At 37.8% G+C, this 18,639-nt stretch overlaps 1 protein-coding gene across 1 annotated transcript in view; it reads right to left on the reverse strand.

Annotated features, from left to right (window-relative positions):
* Positions 1–18,639, reverse strand: part of LOC126191501 (golgin subfamily A member 3-like) — a 72,959-nt gene that overhangs the window by 14,098 nt on the left and 40,222 nt on the right. Inside the window, exons 2-4 of the mRNA XM_049932396.1 lie at positions 10,950–11,124; positions 9,394–9,535; positions 5,670–9,310 (exon numbers count right to left, since the gene is read on the reverse strand). Coding sequence (XP_049788353.1) covers positions 5,670–9,310; positions 9,394–9,535; positions 10,950–11,081 — 3,915 coding nt within the window. The 5' untranslated portion in view covers positions 11,082–11,124. The remainder of the gene's footprint in view (positions 1–5,669; positions 9,311–9,393; positions 9,536–10,949; positions 11,125–18,639) is intronic.

Genomic DNA, 18,639 nt, shown 5'->3' on the forward strand with positions numbered 1-18,639 from the left:
GGATACTTCCCACTAACACCAACCTGTCAGAACTCTGGAGATGGGAACTTGCCCTTCAGTATATCCTCTCTTCCCGTTACCCACCAGGCCTCAACCTCCGCTAATTTCAAGTTGCCGCCGCTCCTACCTCACCTGTCATTCAACAACATCTTTGCCTCTGTACTTCCGCCTCGACTGACATCTCTGCCCAAACTCTTTGCCTTTACAAATGTCTGCTTGTGTCTGTGTACGTGCGGATGGATATGTGTGTGTGTGTGCAAGTGTATACCTGTCCTTTTTTCCCCCTAAGTTAAGTTTTTCCGCTCCCGGGATTGGAATGACTCCTTACCCTCTCCCTTAAAACCCACATCCTTTCGTCTTTCCCTCTCCTTCCCTCTTTCCTGATGAAGCAACTGTTGGTTGTGAAAGCTTGAATTCTGTGTCTATGTTTGTGTTTGTTTGTGTGTCTATCAACATGCCAGCACTTTCATTTGGTAAGTTACATCATCTTCATTTTTAGAAATAGTAAGAGAGAATTATGTAACAAAAAGCTATCCAATTACTGTAAGTACCAAAGTATTACACGCACAAACATCATTTCTTAATACAGTTAGAGCAGGTAATTTAACAAGGCTGTACAAAATTGGAGACTTGTAAAGGCACAGTGAATTTGAAATGATTCACTCATGCTGCCTCACACATGAAATAATCACATTTTCAGAAATATATTGGGATTTAAAATTAAAAGAGAATAATGAGTTTTCTTTCAGATTCACTACAAGAAGTCACTTTAAATAAAAAATTAACACACACTAACTAAGATATGTTACGTAGCTAGATGTGGTATTATAGGATACAGATAACTATTTTTCTCAATCAATGTTTCACTGACTGGAGGGGTTCTGAGTTCAGGCTTGTATAGGGCTCATTTTGAGCTCTGACTTTTTGCAATTGTATCACTGACTTCAAGTCATTCATGATATAGATAATTTCAAACATTTTAATGTTATTCCTGAATCTCATGATTTGAACATTTTTCATTGTTACTGCATGTATAAATTTTCATGGTAAATGAAAGTACTGAGAACTGATTTAGTCCATACTAGAAGAAAAATTTTTCCTGACAGATCTACTTTTGAGCAAGCAAGTATCAGTATACTGGTGAAAATTAATCATCATCTATTGCAGTTACTATGATTCACACATCAAGATTGCTTTGAAATAAATCATTTCCACCAATTTTGTGGAAAATTTATTTAAATACTACTGACTATGTGTAAATGCCTTATTTGCAATGATGTTTCAATGGAAAATCAGCATGGACGCAGAAGGGCAAGACTGTACGTACAGTCGCAATATGTGGATGTCTTAATAATACATTAAATCTAACACATAAGAAATTATTAATAATTGGGATATTTTTAAATTTGTTAGAAGTATTTGACATGATTAACCATGAAAACCAGCTTACTAAGGTTGACCACTGTGGCATATGAGGTCTTTTAAACCTGTGGATCAAATCACTCCTGGAGAATTGTAAACAAATTAAACAAATCATTTGACTAATGTGATGTAGTCAAAAGTGGAAAACAGTCACAGAAGTACTGTCAAATGTGGGCACAATCAAATATTGTGTTTTATAAGACCCTTCTTACTCCGTATTTATGATCTGGGCACAAATATTGATGTGTACAAAACTACTGTATTTATTGATGACACAAGAGTTATACTAAAAGGTGAGAACAGTGAGGAACTAAAACAATCTGTAATCAGCAGTTGGCAGACCACAGCCAATTATTTATAAATAGCAGTAAATCTGCCACAGTTATTTTTCATATGCAACAAAACATTGCATTTTACTTAAGGATGGTCAAATTCAAAATAATCCTGTAAAAAAATACCTTGGATTTTGGCTGCAAGATAACTTGAAGTGCATTAAACATATTGAGTATGCCAGTTTATCAATGAAAATAATTAATGTTTGAAAATATAACATGGATAGATAAAAATTCTACTTACCATACGGCAGCAGGAGAAAACATAAAAGATGTAGAAAAGAATGAGCTTTCAGAACCACTGGCTCCTCCTTCCAGCAGAAGGGTTGAAGGAAAAGGAAGAGGAATCTAGAAAGAGAGATCAAGGAAAAGGACTGGTGATGTTTAGAAAATGGGAAGAGTCATGGAAAAGTCACCCAGAACAGTGGGTTAGGAGAGACTTACTGGAATGGATGAGAAGAAAATACTGACTATTGGTACCTGCGCAAGATGAGATTTGAAAACATGACAACTTAAAAGGTGGAAGATAGGGTGATAAACAACACAGAGATTACTGAAAAAACATTGTGAAAGGGTCAATAGGAGCAGAAAGCTAAGTGCATTATGCATGACAGATGGGTATGGTGGAATGGATAGATCAGAAAATAAACAATAAAAAATAAAAGGAAGAGGAGAAAAGGAATAGTTATTGAAAAGAAATGTTGAGACCATAGAAATTAACATAAATTTAGGCCCAGTGGGTGGTGAGAACCAAGCACATGTTGTGAAGTCAGTTCCCACCTGTGAAATTCTGAGAAACTGATGGCATGTGCGGTACAACAGGCTCCAATGTCACAAATGTCTTGTAATAGAGCATGTGCTGCAACAACATACTGTGTATTGCCAGTATATTAATGATCTGGGAACAAATGTTGATGTGTACAAAACTATTGTATTTATTGATGATCTTTGCCAATTCACTCTTACTGACAACTTGATGGTAGTCATACCAATGAAGAAGGTCAATCAGTGTTTACACAATAACAAGTACACAGGTTTCTCTCCCTTTGACAACATAAGTTCTGCCGGTTACAGGGCTGGTGTATGTGGTGGTAGGACGGTGAGTACATCTGAAAAGCCTTACAGCAGTGATAGTTACAGTGATAGGCTGGTATCCCAATCTTGCACATTTGGAGACCCACCTGATGGTATGGACATCGATGATGGCTGCTTAGTGGCACTGCTGCAATTGTTTGCACTAAATTACTGATGTAAACACCACCATATGCCATGCCTATCCAGCTGGCCTATCAGGGCTCGCACCCACCTTTCAAAGGCAGCAGCACAGACACTCCACCTATTAGTTGTGATTTCTCTGCATTGCCACAGATATCTTGTTACACACTGTTGCCTTGGTTCTCAATTTTCTATATCTTAGTTTTTGATCTTGCTTTGCCCCTTGGACTTATTTTGCCATGCCATCTCCGTTGTCTGCCATTCTCTTGTGTTGTCTACCCATTGTTCCCTGGCAGCTCACTGTTGACTCTCTTGGTCGGCCAGCAACTGCTGGTTCTGAAATAATTTCTGGATTTGTCTGACTCTAGTCACTATAGGTAGGAGCCATTAGAGAACAGAAATGTGGGCAGATGGAACGTAAGGTCTGACATAATACTTCAGAGATTGGAGGGGGTTAATGGAAAGATATTTTGGGTTTATGTTGTGACAAGAGTTGTATTCTTAAGTAGAACGTGATGGCCCAGAGAATCTGGTGTTGAACTAGGATGGCTGGGACAATTACATACAGTGAATTGAAAGCTGTGGTGAGGCTGTTGGTACATTGCTGTAAAAAGTCTGCATCTGGACAAATACATTTGCCTTGAATACCATGGGTATAAGGGAGAAAAAATTTGACATGGAAAGATGCAACTGTCGAAATGTAAGTACTGTTGTTTGTTTGTTTGTAGGTTTAATATGAATAGAAGTGTGTATATGACCCTCAGTGAGGGTGAGACCAACATCAAGGAAAGTGTCATGAGATTGGAAAAGAATAATGTGAAATTTAATTGGAAGAATGCATTTATATACTCCAAAAATTTCAAAAGCCAATTTCACCATGAGTCCAAGTGGCAAACATGTCACCAATGTATCTAAACCAAACAAGGGGTTGATGGCTTATGTATCCCAGGATAGCCCCCTCCATGAAAAGATTGGCATAGCAAGGAGTCATCTTAGTTCCCATGGTCATATCCCTTATTTGTTATTATGTCTCCCCTTCAAAGGTAAAGTAGTTGTTGGGAAGTGTAAAGTTGATTAACATGAGTAGGAAGTACATCGTAAGTTCAGAATCAGGTGAGCACTGGTTGAGGTATTGTTATGTAGCAGACATTCCATGTACAGGGGAATGTTGGTGTAGGGGAAGGTAGCATTAATGGTGACAAGCAAGGTGGGTGGAAATGGGACCGGAACAGATTTCGAATGATCTAGGAAACGATTCATATCTTTAATTTAAGAGGTGTGTCTTTGCACTATAGTCTGCAAAAGAAGGTAACAGGTGAGAGTGCATGGATTGGGTGGAGAAAGAAATTTTATGCATTGGGGTATTAGTCCTTCTGAGAGGCCTCGGGTTTTCAGTATGAATGCTAGGTCACTTTGTATCTTCATGGCAGATTCTGTATGCAAAAGTGTCAGAAAGCTGGTACTGACCTTCATTCACATACTGATGTTGATCCGGTACCAGAGTGGTAATCCTCTTGTCCGCTGGGAAATTAATGATGGAGTTATCAGCTTTTAGAGCATGATAGAGGCTTCAAGGAATGAAGTGGCTTGGTCTCCAGAGGACAGGTTAGGGTCATGCTGCAGGGATCTGAGAAAGGATGATGAAGCAACACTGGATATTAGGAATTCTTGGAATGCTCGTAAGTGGTGATTTTGAGGTAGTGGTGGCAGATCAAGTTGGGATCTTAGTCAGAACTGTTCAAGACAAGATTCAGTGTTTGGTTTGCTGTTGAAAAGCTTTATAGATTGGGTTGCAAAGTGATATTTCCAGTTGACATTATGTATGGACAGTAAGTCCTTAACCAAAGAGCCATGATTAAGTGCAGGTTTAGGACTGAAAGTGAGACCATTTGATAAAAAGGATTATTCATGAGAAAGGGCGTTAGATGAAAGATTGAGAACAATGTACTGTTGAGGCTGGTGTTTGTGACTGTGAATTTTTATTGCTCTGGGAGGAAGTGGAGAATGCTCAGGGATGTTAAGCAGGATGGTGAACCTCAGTTTGTAGAAGAAGTGTTGAAGTTGATAATGTGCCTGCTTAAAGAGCTGCAGTGGGTCATGAATTGGAACATCACTGTTGAGGTACTTTAGTTGAAGGTAAGATGGCTTTTTGAAGTGAAGTCTGGACTGTTGTTGCACTTTATAATTGGCTTGGCAGATGATACTATCCAATGAAATGTGAGGGGCAGATAACTGTAGGATTTTATAAAAGGAGAGAAGTCTGGTGGAGAGGAAATTGGCAGACAAGATGTACACATCATAGATGAGCTGGGTAAGTGCAAGAAATTGCTGGTGAAGGGTGGGATTAAATCCAAAAATATGGACTTTCAAAGAAGCTGTTTTATACATGGGAGTTTGATTCTTTAAAGAAACATGGGTGGGAGGTGTATACATATCCTGTAAAATGATTTGTTCCACATCTTTTGATGAAAAAATTGGTCAAATTATCTATGGAACATGTAATTAGCTAACTACATTTTGCACCCTGTACATCTCAAACCATCTACAAATTTAATCATATATGGTTCTTACTACACTCTATATACACAAAAAGTAAAATTTTGTTATCCGATATTATTCCTGGTGCAGCAATTTTAATCAACAGTAATGTATTTACTGATAAGCCTCATTTTCATTAAATTAAATAAAATATTAACTTACCTCTCTTTTTAATTCTTCGATTGATTTCAGATAATGATCAGCTTGTTGTTCAGCCTCCTGCAATCGAGCAAGTGCTTGTTGATATTTCATTTCCTTAGCTTTTTCATCAAGCTGGCCAATTACCGTAGGAATTTCAATGTCACTGACATTTATTGTTTGTTGTATCATACTCTGCTGCTGCTCCAATTTACCTTTATACCTTTCAAGTTCCAACAAATTATTCTGATATTTTTCTGCTAAATTTTTCTGTTGCTCTAACTGTTTGTAGCTGCTCTCTAACTCCATTTCTAGCTTTTTAATTTTTGCCTGAAGTGTAGTAGCATCAGATTCATCTTTGCATAATTCATCTTTGTGTATGCCTATCTGCATTTGAAAAAGCTGAAGTTGTCTCTCCGCTGCTTTGCGACATCTTAAATGTTCTTTCACTTTCTTCAGTAAAATTCTTGTGTTTAATTCATAACGCCTGTATTTTTCATGAAGTTCAGATTCCAGTTTTGTCTTCTGACATCTTAAAGTTTCAATCTCTTTCCTATACTGAACACACTCTCTGTCATATTGTTTGCAAAAGTTACATACATTTTTATTTTTTGTTGTACTAAGCACATCACTTTGTGGCTTACCTACCAGCTTAAACCCCTTTGCACTGCACAATGAATTCTGAAAAACGTTTATATTTAGTTCTCCAATTTCTTCTTCCACACAATTCCTCGATGGCGTTAATTTTTCTGCTTCTAATAGTAAATTTTGTCTGTAGTCTGATAAGAATTTAAGAACTGCAGTCACTTTTACCAGTTTAAATACCCAGGTAGCTAAGAAGTTTTCCTCATTACATTCTTTCTCTTGACACTTATTATCAATATGTGAGGCTTCAGGCTCACAATTATTACACTTTTCAAGAAACATCTGCAGTCCTGACTCCAGCCAATCAGTAAGAGTTGATGTTATTTGAACAGGAGATATTTCTGGCTCACAGTTAAGTCCCTCAACATATTTAATTATGTTTTCAAATTTGCTGTTAATCTCTTCCTTTCTTTCATGTGCTCTGTGATTTATATGCTCTAGTATCACAACTGTCTGTAGGAGATGGAATCTAGATAAATCTACTTCTTTCAACAGTGAACAATTCTCATTCGTTCTGTCTTCCAGTTCTTTTTTCATATTAAAATTTGTTTCCTCAACTGCCTGTAGTCTTTCCTTTAGCTCCAACATGCCTTTATTCCTAGAGTCTACCTCTTCCCTGATTGTTTCAAGGTGAGCAGAAAGGGTATGCAGTTCTTCTTCACGTGACTTAAGAACTTCTTGCAACTTAAAGTCATTAGACTGAGCTATTGATAAAGAATTCTGCAATTCAAAAACATGATCTTTAAGTTTGAGGTTTTCATTCTTCAAATCATGAAGCTCCTGTTCCACATTATTAAGTTCAGTGGTGCTATTTTGTTTATAATTTAAACTGTTTGTCTGTTCACCTTGTACATGTTCTTTCACTGTATAAATTCTCTTACTCTCTTCAAGTTTTTCTTTCACGTCAATTATTTCTTTCTCTTTTTCGAGCAATTTTGTTTTCATTGCAGTGTAACTGTGCTGAATACATGAAATGTCCTCACGCAGTTGTTTGATTGATGAATCTATTTCGGCTTTCTCCCTCAAGGCTGCTGAAAGAGTGACCTCTAAGGCAATTTTTTCATTTTTAATATCCATTAACTGTTGTTCTGTTGTTTTTAAAGCATCCTTAAGATGTTGGTTTGACATTTCAAGATGGCCATATTTGTTTTCTATATTTTGTTGACACGCATTTTTTTCATTTATGATTATTTGTAGCTCATTTGCTTTAATTAAAAGAGCAGCATTTTCCTCTTCTAACTGCGTAATCCTGTTGTCTCGATGTATAATGTCTTTCCTGAGCTCATCAACCTGCTGTTCTAGTTCAGATACTTTATCTGCAGGATTTTCTAGAAGTGATGTAGTCTCAAGACTTTTAGGGTCTTTTGAAGCAACTCCTTCACTATTACCATCAGGGCGAACCTGACTCAAAAGGACTGCTTCTCGACTGAACATTTCTGCTTGGATAACTTCAAGTTTCCGGACCAGGTTCTGTTTTTCCCTAACCATCTTCTGCTCCAAATCATCTACCAAATTTTGCAGCTGGGATTTTTCTGCCCTTAACTTTTCAACAGCTTGTGAGTAAGACATCAAGTTTGTTTGAGACGCCATTAGATCCTGTTGTACTTTCGTTCTTGCAGCCTGGCTAAGGTGCAGCTGATCACGGTACCAAGAAGTTAATTTCTGGGAAGAAATCAGGTCATTTTTCAGAGTTGTAACACTGTTTTCAGCTTTCAGCTTTCCTTGAAGAAGTGACTGACATTCCATGTGCAAATCTGTAATCTTTGATTTTAAACCAGAAACTGATCCAATCTTAGACTCCAGTTCCACTTGAAGCTCCTGCAACTCAATACGCAGTTTTTCATTAATGGATTCCATGTTTTTCATTTCGTCCTTGAGCTTATTTTTCTCAGCAATAGACAAATCTACAATAGATTTTAATTCTAAGTTCTCTTTGTTTTTCTCTCTCAGAAGCTTCTGAAGTTGATCATTTTCAAGGTACAAATTTTCAGACTCTCTGAAGAGGGATGTAAGTTCTGATGCTCTGCTTGATTTTGCCTCACTCTCTAAAAGCTTTACTTTATTACTAGCATCCTGCTTTTCTTTACGTAATATTTCAATTTCCTTAAGAAGACTTTCAAGCCGCCCTTCAACATGTGCTTTCTGTCTAAGTGCTTCTTGGCACTTTTCTTGCCATTTTATGGCTAGTTCGCTTTCCGATTTTTTTAGAAGGACATCACTGCTTTCTTTACTCGGATAAATATCACATACATTCCTGTTATGTGGATCTTTGTTTGTACTCTCTGAAGGGACAAATAATTCATACTTGTTTAGTCTCACTCCGTGGTCCCTAGAGTTCTTTCTTGAATTCTGCTTTTTTAATGGCGGTACTGAAGGGTCCTGAAGTAACAAGCGCTTAATGCGAAATATTTCTTCTTCATAGCCACTTACATCTGACACACTGGACACAGTTTCTACTAGATCAGAACAATTTGAGTCAGCATCAAAATGAGATGATGAAAGTGACATATTATCAAAGCACCTTTTAGCTGGTTCCCATGCAATAAGATTGTCACCACTACCATCACGATTGGAGTTTGTTTCAATATTATGCATGACCACAATATTTGAGGTATTTTTTAGTTCACAATTATGCAGTGGCATGGCAATACTGCCACTGCTCTCTGTATTTTTAACACCACAATTCACCCTTGAATTACAGTGAGACTGCTCAGGAATCTGGGCACAATTTTTATTGAACCCAGAAAATGAAAAACTTTTAGGTGAATTATAAGAACGATCCTTATCAGCAGCTTCAACCTTCTTTCTGACATACGAATGTATTTGTGTCAAAAGTGCATCTTTTTCAACAGAGCGTACATTGCACGTGTCAGTATCTTGTAAAAATTCAGAGTGCTGAATTGATTTCATATCCTTGAGATTATTTTTATCCATTTTGGGTGTCTTTTTTACAGCAGAGGCATGAACTTCTGGAATGACAGTGTGTTTGATGACATCATGAGGATGTGTTGTAATAGTCCCTGAAATAGAAACACAAACTGTTTCAACCATGAATAGAATTACTGAAGTTCAAAGCATTGTCACACTTGCCCATGTCAGTTACCTTTCTCTTCTTCTGAACATTTCACAGCTGATGCCTCTGTAATTGAGTGCTCATTCACATGACATCTAGTACCCTCCACATGTTCCACATAATATGTGCCAAATGACAACTCTGAAGCGGCAGATTCCTCATTACATTCAGTCTAAAACAAAAATGGCTTATTAAAGCAACTGCCTCTGCTTAAAATAAAAATAAGGTTAAAATTTTTTAAGCACACATCTGTAGTGATTAGTGTAAAAATACAGTGTCACTAATGAAGAAGTATCTTGTGAAGATTTGATCTCTGCAGAGTTTCATGGTAGATCATTGTGCACCCATTTTGGAGCAGCATTCTACAAGGCTGTTCAGGTGTACAATGTTAGCTTCTGCTAACTGGATGCAAGTGCAGAATGTTTCCCAAACATTTATAACAGACTATATTATCTATTGGGCAGTGATTTAGTACTCATACATGGGAGCTGATTTCCCCCTCCCCCCTACCTCTCTCTCAGAGATTTTTTTCTGCTTTTAGCTTGATGTCTTTGGCAAAATAAATATAGCCCTTACTCAATTGCAACAAATGGGTCTAACATAAAATCGTTAATATAACAATTTTAACTTGTTTGCTTCATAAGAAGCGTGGTACATTACTAAGAAAAATTCCTTGATAATTATATATAAACCACAGCATTTATCTAACACTGCAACACAACCATGTAATATTGTTTGACTTCATTGTTTGTGTTCCCTGCAATTAATAACTGTTCTCATGGCCTTCAGGACTTTCATTTGATTGTACAAATCTGTGAGACATGGACTAAATTACTATGTATCCAACAAACGTTACTATTGCTTTTAAAATTGGATTGATTTATTCTAACCGAAAACTAACCTGTATATATTATGTACCACATAGGATTAAATCATCCTTCCTGTTTATGTGCCTAAACAAGGGCATTTGTAATTATGGAAAGAACAGATTGCTACTCGCTGTAAAAATCAGAGACTGAGATGCAGACAGGCATGATGAAAAGACTGAACCATATTAGCTTTCGGCCAAAGCCTTTGTTGGAAGAGAGAAGTGCATATACATTCACACAAGCAAATACGTCTCACACACACACCTATGATCGCTACCTCTGGTCACTCCAGCCAGAGTCTGTTTTCTGAAGAAGGCGTTGGCCAAATGCTAATATACAATGGTCTTTTCATTATGCCTGTCTGCAACTCAACGTGTGAGCTTTATGAAGGGTAGAAATCTGTCATTTTCATAATATTGTTGATGTTCTAACCTGGACTTTTCACTGTTAGGTATTTAAACTTGCATGTTTATGAGTCAATTCGAGGAAAACTACATCAAGGACAATACACAAAGTGATGATACCCGTCCAGTTCAGCAGCAATGTTGTAATTGTACTTTCTGCTACAGATCACATATGGAATTTGAAGCATTGCATGGGCTGCAACATTATTAAAATTTTAACATGGTATGTCTCAATGTGTATTCTCTTTGATAGATTAAATTTATGTTCATAATGCTGCATGTAATTTTGTGTGTTGTAATCTTGTAATGTTACCTTAAATTCTGTATCAGCATTGACAACAACATCAAAGGCCACTCTCGACCCACTGTTCCACTCTGCTATGGGGGCAATAATGACATTATGTTGAATTCCATTGGCATCAATGTATAGATCATGTTTCTCCATTATTCAATGTACATTGCAGATTCATGATTTTTGAGCACACAATCTGAAATTACAAATGATTGGATAACTGTTATTCAAGGAAAATTACACAAGCACAAAATTAAATGCGTAAACAAAATATTCATACCAAAATCATAGTTGGTATCTTTTCCCCTTCTAAAAACTGGAAGAAGTTTGGTAAGAAAAGAACTTTCTGGCTGTGTGCAGTTTACCTGTGCCTTTGTACAATTTTCTAATTTTTCCTAGTGGGCAACAGGTTTATACAAAGATTATTGCATAAATTTAATGTGACTAAGTGTGAATACTACTATATTAATCACATGCAGTGGACAGGTTGGGTCTATGCATTTATAATAAATCGTTATGTGGTGATGTGCTCAATGGGATTTAAATCAGGGGAACTTGCAAACCAATTCATTTGCTGAATATCGTCTCATTCCAACAGCTCTTCCACCTGTGCTGTTCAATGAGGTCAAGCACTGTCATTCATAAAAGTGAAGTCAGGACAAAACACACCCCTGAAAAGATGCACATGGGACAGGAGTACAGTGTCGCAATAAAGTTGACCAGTGAGTTTACTATGTTCAGAGATTTGGGGGTCAGTACACCCATGCTTCGTTGTGCCTCCCTGCATCATAGCACACAGACCACCAAAACAATCATGTTTGAGGATGTTCCTGGGTGCATTACATGTCCCCACCTCTCATCGTGTGATGTGGTCCAGGTGTTATGGTGTGGGGAGGCATAATGTCATGGGGGTTACTGACTTCTAAATCTTTGATTACAATACACACCACGGTCAGTGTTATTGGGACACAGTACTCCTTCCACATGTGCATCTTTTCAGGGGTGCATTGGGCCCCGACTTCATTTTTATAAATGACAATGTGCGACTGCATCGAACAGTGAATACGGAGGAGCTTTTGGAATGGGAAGATATTTGGCGAATGGACTGGTCTGCCAATTCCCCCAACTTAAAGCCATTCCAGTATATGTGGGATGAGTTGAGAAGGTGTATTGCAGCAAATCCACATGTACCAATGGCCATCCAGCAGTTTTCAGCAGTGCTGATGAAAGAATCGAAAACCCTTCTATAATTACCTTGTGGCCAGCAGAGCAGGCACTGCCATCCATGATGATCACACCCCTTATTCTACCTTTTCTAATGTCCAAAGGACCATCGTAAAATGCAGTGAATTCAGCATAATTATTGTCTTTGAACAAAACTGTCATTTCTGTTGGTCTCATTGTGCATTACTTTCAGTTATCTTCTGTACTATGCTGTAGCAATTCTTTCTATGTAAGGTCCAAGTTTCAGTAAGCTATGTTACTTGGCAGTGCCACACATGCAAAAGTTACTTTCATTCTTAAGTTTCTAACACCAGTGTATATATTAATCAAGAAATACTATATTTTACATGTGGGAAACTAATACTTTCTAGTGGATGTCTACTTCGCTTAAAATGACATTTATTTCTCAGTGTAACATGCAACCTGTGTTTGTAAGTACACATACAGGGGTATAGGGGAAATAAATGTAAACATTTATTTTATAAAAGTAACTCAAATCATAATATGAACATTTACAGTAAACCATTTTGTCATATTATATGATACAGTTGCTGACCAGTTGTGCCTTTCAGTCAGTCCCTTCCTGACTGCAATAAAAGTGCCATTTTTTCCTTCAGGAGATGATTCAGATTACTGGACAGGAAGTGTTCACTAATTCAGTAGATGTTTGTGGTGATGAACATGGCATCATGTACAGGGCACATAATATTGGAAATTGTAAAGTCTGTTGGCAATTTGTGGCTAATAGGTGAGAATCTTCTCCTTTCTATTCTGAGTAGTCTTCTGTTTGGAACAACCTAGTATTCAAAATAAGCAGCTTCTCTGTTTTGAGGTGTAGGGAAACAGGCAGAAGACAGCAATCTATGAATATTTAAGGGACTTTAATAAGGATATACAGAATTCTGATAGGGGACATTATTTTTCAGTACATGGCAGACCTATTTATGTATTGGAGAAAGAGCTTCTGTGACAAGTACTTCAAGATGTGTAGATCTTCTGTCACATACTTCCTGAAGACAAGCTTTTTAATAGTGGCAACGAAGTGTAATGATGCTGGGGGAGGGAGGGGGGGAGGCGGGGGGGGAAGAGGAGAAGGTATGCATTGACAACAATATGTCAGAATTTGAGAGAGCAAACAAAACAGCATGTGATGCAAAAACTGTTTCTGGTAACCTCTTATTGTAGCTCATGCAGTCCTAAAGTAAACAGGATTCACTAAAAGGACTCCTTCTTTTTATTGTGCCTCTGTATAGTGTTATTTGTGTAAGAGTGAGTGGAAGTTTTTTAAATGTTTTTGAATCATGTAGCTGAGATGAAACTTGGGTACCAGCTCAGTATTCAGCAAGTGGGATGTGGGATACTGACGAAAGACCGCATCCAGGCTGGCTGTCACATCAACCCTTCTCATTATTCAGCCAAGGAGATTCAATCCAGGACCAGTGCACCTCCCCATCTCAGAAGCGGCACTTGAACACGCACTACTATCTGGGCAGATATTCGCATCTAAAGTTGCCCCTATTATTTTCTAGAGCTATTGTGTTAGTGCTGCTGTTCATTTTCATTAATATAATCATCTGCACCTGGGCCACAACACTGGAGACAAAAGTGTTTCAATATGAAATGAGCAGCAGTATTAAACAATTGTGGGAGTGCCTAGAAGTAGTCATCCGGTAAGCTCACTAAAGACCTGCTCCCACTCACACATTACAAGTGGAAATTCTATGAGTTACTCAACAACTCAACACACAGAAAAATGAAGGGGCTCCAATGAGTCGCATTAAAAGGAAGCAAATGAAACTTCCACACAGCTTCTTGCAAGAGAAATTCACAAGAGACTATGCACATTAGTTTCCGCAATTATACAGCCTGCAAAAGACACAAGGAGGCCATATCACAGTCATCCACTGTAAGTGACACAGAGCTATTGAAACATTTTACAGCATTGTTAAGCCCACTCTTTGATAAACGCCAACATCATTTTGGAAACTCATGCTACTTTCTGCAGTGAAGGAGAATGCCTAGGAAAAGGTAACATAATGGTGAGCTTCAGTGTGGTGTGTCTCCTCACCAGAGCCACATTCTCTTACTGTGAGTTTAAAAAATACCATTTTTATCTGTGTACTGCTTTTATTAATGACAAAGCATGACATAAATTATGTACATGTCATAGCATTGTTGACAATGTGTCAGTATCTACTACCTGCAGCTTTCAATTTCCTGGAGTTTTTAGATCTGGGAAACAATAGTAATCTGATTGAAAAGATGGGTGTCAAATTTGTAATCACAACTTCAATCTAATAAGCTTAAGAAATTCTTGACAAAAACTTTCACAAAAAAATACACATGATTTTGTATTGACTTAAAAGTAAAACTGCAACTAACTTACCAAAAGGTGAACTAACTAGACTAAATTGGGACACAGCCACCATACAATAAATAAAGTTATAAAAACACAGATGTATAAATCCATTATTTAAACCTTGGCAGTAATTAACTTACAAAGGAAAATTAAGAGTTCACAAAAGTTGATTTCCTATGTGCAGTTTTGCATAATTCAGTTTGTTAACAATTAATTGCAAATAACTAACTATTAGTTTTTAATTACATTATTATTTTAATTTCTAACATTTTTATGTGTTCTTTTACAGAAGTTGAATATTTTAGTACAGTTAGCTTTTATCATTACATTATCATATATGCTCTTTAACTAACCTAATGTTATCCTGTTATTTTTCTGGAATTTTCTAAACAGTAATTTTACATAAAAAAGATGCACTGAAAAATCAAAACAACACACTTTTAAGTTTTACAGCAATTATAAGTTTGTAAGCTGGACGAAGTGGCCGTGCGGTTCTAGGCGCTGCCGTCTGGAACCGTGAGACCGCTACGGTCGCAGGTTCGAATCCTGCCTCGGGCATGGATGTGTGTGATGTTCTTAGGTTAGTTAGGTTTAACTAGTCCTAAGTTCTAGGGGCTAATGACATCAGAAGTTGAGTCCCATAGTGCTCAGAGCCATTTGAACCATTTTTTGAAGTTTGTACATAATTACAAAATCAGTGACAAATATGAACAGAAGTTATGAGACTTAACAAAACCCACAACTTTGTATCCTGTCAGGTGTACTGAGTAGATGTTTCTCGGTGTATACATTGTAGTCTACATCTATATACATACTCCTCAAGACACATTACAGTGCTTGATGGAGGGTACCTCATGCCACTGTTGGTCATTCCCTTTCCTGTTCCACTGGCAAATGGAGTGAGGGAAAAATGACTGTCTATACACTTCCATACGAGACCTGATTTATCTTATCTATTCTTTGTAGTCCTTATGCAAGATGCTTGTTGCCAGCAGTAAGATTATTCTATGATCTGTTGCAAAGTTGTTCTCTAAACTTTCTCAATAGTGTTTCATCTGTAGATACCCATTTGAATTTGTGTACGATTTCTGCAATGCTCATACATTGATCAAACCCACCTTTAACAAATATAGTATCATTCTTCGACACCTTCCTTTAATCTGACCTGGAGGGGATCCCAAACACTCTAGCAATACTTAAGAATGGGTCACGTAAGTGTTATGTATGTGGTCTCCTTTACAGATGATCCACACTTTCCCAGAATTCTCCCAGTAACACAAAGTTGACCATCCGCCTTCCCTATAATCAAACTTACAGGTTTGTTTCATTTCAAGTCACTTTGCAATGTTACACATAGATATTTATTTACTGTGAATACGTTAAGCAGCACACAACTAATATTGTATTCAAACATAACAGAACTGTTGTTCGTACTCCAAGTCACCCTGTATCCACCTAAAACCACACAATAATGACACTTTCCTGTACATTACACTGTCATTAGCAAACAGTCACAGATTGGTGCACATTCTTTCTGTCAGATTTTTATACTTCCTTGGAGGTACTCCTGCTGATACCTTTGTCTGCTGTGAACACTCACCTCCTAGGACAATGTACTGAGTTGTATTACTCAAAAAGTCTTTGACCACTCCCATACCTGAGAACCTTTCTGTATGCTTGGTAGCACAGTATCCTACACTTTCCAGAAATCTAGGAATATGGAATCTGATTATTGCCCTTCATCCATGGTTCACAAGATGTTGTAGGAGAAAGGGACAAGTTGAGTTTTGCATGTTGATTTGTGAATGGAAGTCTTTACATCTCAAGAAAATTTATTATATTCTAACTTAGAATATGTTCAAGAACTCTGCAGCAAATCAATGTTAAAGACATTCATCTGTAATTCTGTGGGTCAGTTCTTTTTCCCTTCTTATATACGAGAGACTAGAGCACATTTAATCAGTCACTTGGAACTTGCCTCTGTGCAAGAGATTCACAGTAGTTGCAAGCTAACACAGAAAATAAGGGGCCAATGCCAAAGAACACTCTCTGTAAAATTGAAATGGGATTCCATCTGAACCTGGTGACTTACTTGTTCTCAACTCTTTCATCTGCTTTTCAACAGCTGCTAAGTGGATAATACTTCCATATGGAAGGCAAGTTTAGAATGGTTTCTATGTCACCTAAACTGACTTCAACCCACCATACCATTTCATAGCAGCCAGTGCACATATAACAGAATGAGTTGGAGACCCTCAATGCAAGTACATACATCTTCTATGCGTACACTGTGTGGAGGATCTGCATAATCCTAGAATGACATAACATCAAGAATGTTTCCTATCATCTAGAAAGATCACAGCATTACAAGAATCTGAGAAAGATGATCTAAGCCTCAAAAAGCTAGAGATCTATCAAAACACCAGCCAGCACAACAAACCATATTTTGGAAAGGGAGCACACAAGATTGAGGAGGGGTGTTACAAATGTAAAAATCTTTGTGGCAACCCACCAAGACAGCCAGCAAGGAGTTAGCATTAGGAAGTACTACTTAGAAACTTGCTGCATCACAGATTATGTGAAAAATAAAGACACTAAGACAGTCCTTTTCTTTCTGAGACAGTGTACTTTGAGAAGTAATGCCAACCCAACTAAACAAGAGCCTTGTGAACAAAGATAGTGGTTTTCATCTTGGAAATATTGTTGTGAGCTGTGGTGGAAGCAGTGAAGTGTAGTGGCTAGCATTGCTGCCTGGTGTGCTGTGGGTTGCCAGTTCACATCTGATCACCAAAAATTATTTGCTTTTTAGTATTTTTAATTTCTGGAAGATTTTATGTTTGTACTGTTTGTATAGTTGGAATATTCAATGTTCATACAAAAACTTACATTCTGGAATATTTGATGTTTGAATAAATAGCTGCACTCTTCGTCCAGGAGGTCAGTTCTGTTCTGGCTGTACACTGGTGTCAGTAATAAATGTGCTTTCAGTTCTAAGTGTTATGCTTCAATGATGACTCTTCCTTTGGATTTGGACTTGTTTGTTGTTCAAACATGACATTGTTTGGTGGAGATGTTGGGTACTTCAGTATATCTATATTACCAAGGCTCCAATTAGGCAACATAAAAGCCATTGCCTACACAGACAAGAACCATAATACAAGCATTATATCATACCTAATATCTGTATATGTACGACATCGATGGGTTACAAAACAGCAAAAAGTCAGCTGCAAATCAGGCGTCCTTCAGTATTTCCTGGAGACACTACCCTACAAAATGATTGAAAGGATTGCTAAATACAATAGGTGTGATGTCATTCTGTGACAATCAACAGGAAAGTCACCTAGCAGGACAACTGAAGAACAGGCCCCAGTGCCATGGTGTAATGACACAGTCATACGTACAGAATGTTTTTCCCCTTCACCACATTATGAATCTGAATGACAGAAGCTGCCTAAATCTCATATTTGACAAATGGAGTCATAGAAGACATGTACTCTTCTGGTACAGGATATCACAACAACACAAGAATTCATCAAGTAGTGCCAGTGCACTGAGGAAATGCAACAGACAAAAACACATGGGCGAAAGAGAGATGATTGTCTACCGAATGTGGTCCCCATGGCAGTTGTGGAAGACCTCTACTACTTTGCCTCTCTCACACATAGGAGAGATCCACTATGACATAGAAGAGATTGACAATACAGCACCTCACCAACACAGGTACAGCCAACTCCTCCCCTAAGTAAAACACCCTGCAGAACAGCAGAAGTCGGAGGGTGGAGGACAACATGCTGATCTATTTTCACTGTAGGTACCCTGGACACATTGTGCACTGTTGCAGAGAAACAAGGTGAGTTTTTGACAATTATTATGCTGCAAGATATCTACCATCACAACACTTCTATTCGCACTAGTCAACTGCAGGCAGTTATTACCTGATGTGTGGGCTGAAGATTACAACTGTACCTTGGATGAGTCACACGTGGTAGCTACTCCCCATCACCATACAGAGGTACCAACCACTCGCCTAGCTACTGAATTCAGGGAAACTGAGTGAGTCAGCCACATAAAAGGTGAGGCCTCATGAGAGGAAAATCATCTATGGATGACAGTCAGCAAGATGAC

The sequence above is a fragment of the Schistocerca cancellata genome, chromosome 1 (assembly GCF_023864275.1).
Source record: "Schistocerca cancellata isolate TAMUIC-IGC-003103 chromosome 1, iqSchCanc2.1, whole genome shotgun sequence".
NCBI classification, from domain to species: Eukaryota; Metazoa; Arthropoda; class Insecta; order Orthoptera; family Acrididae; genus Schistocerca; species Schistocerca cancellata.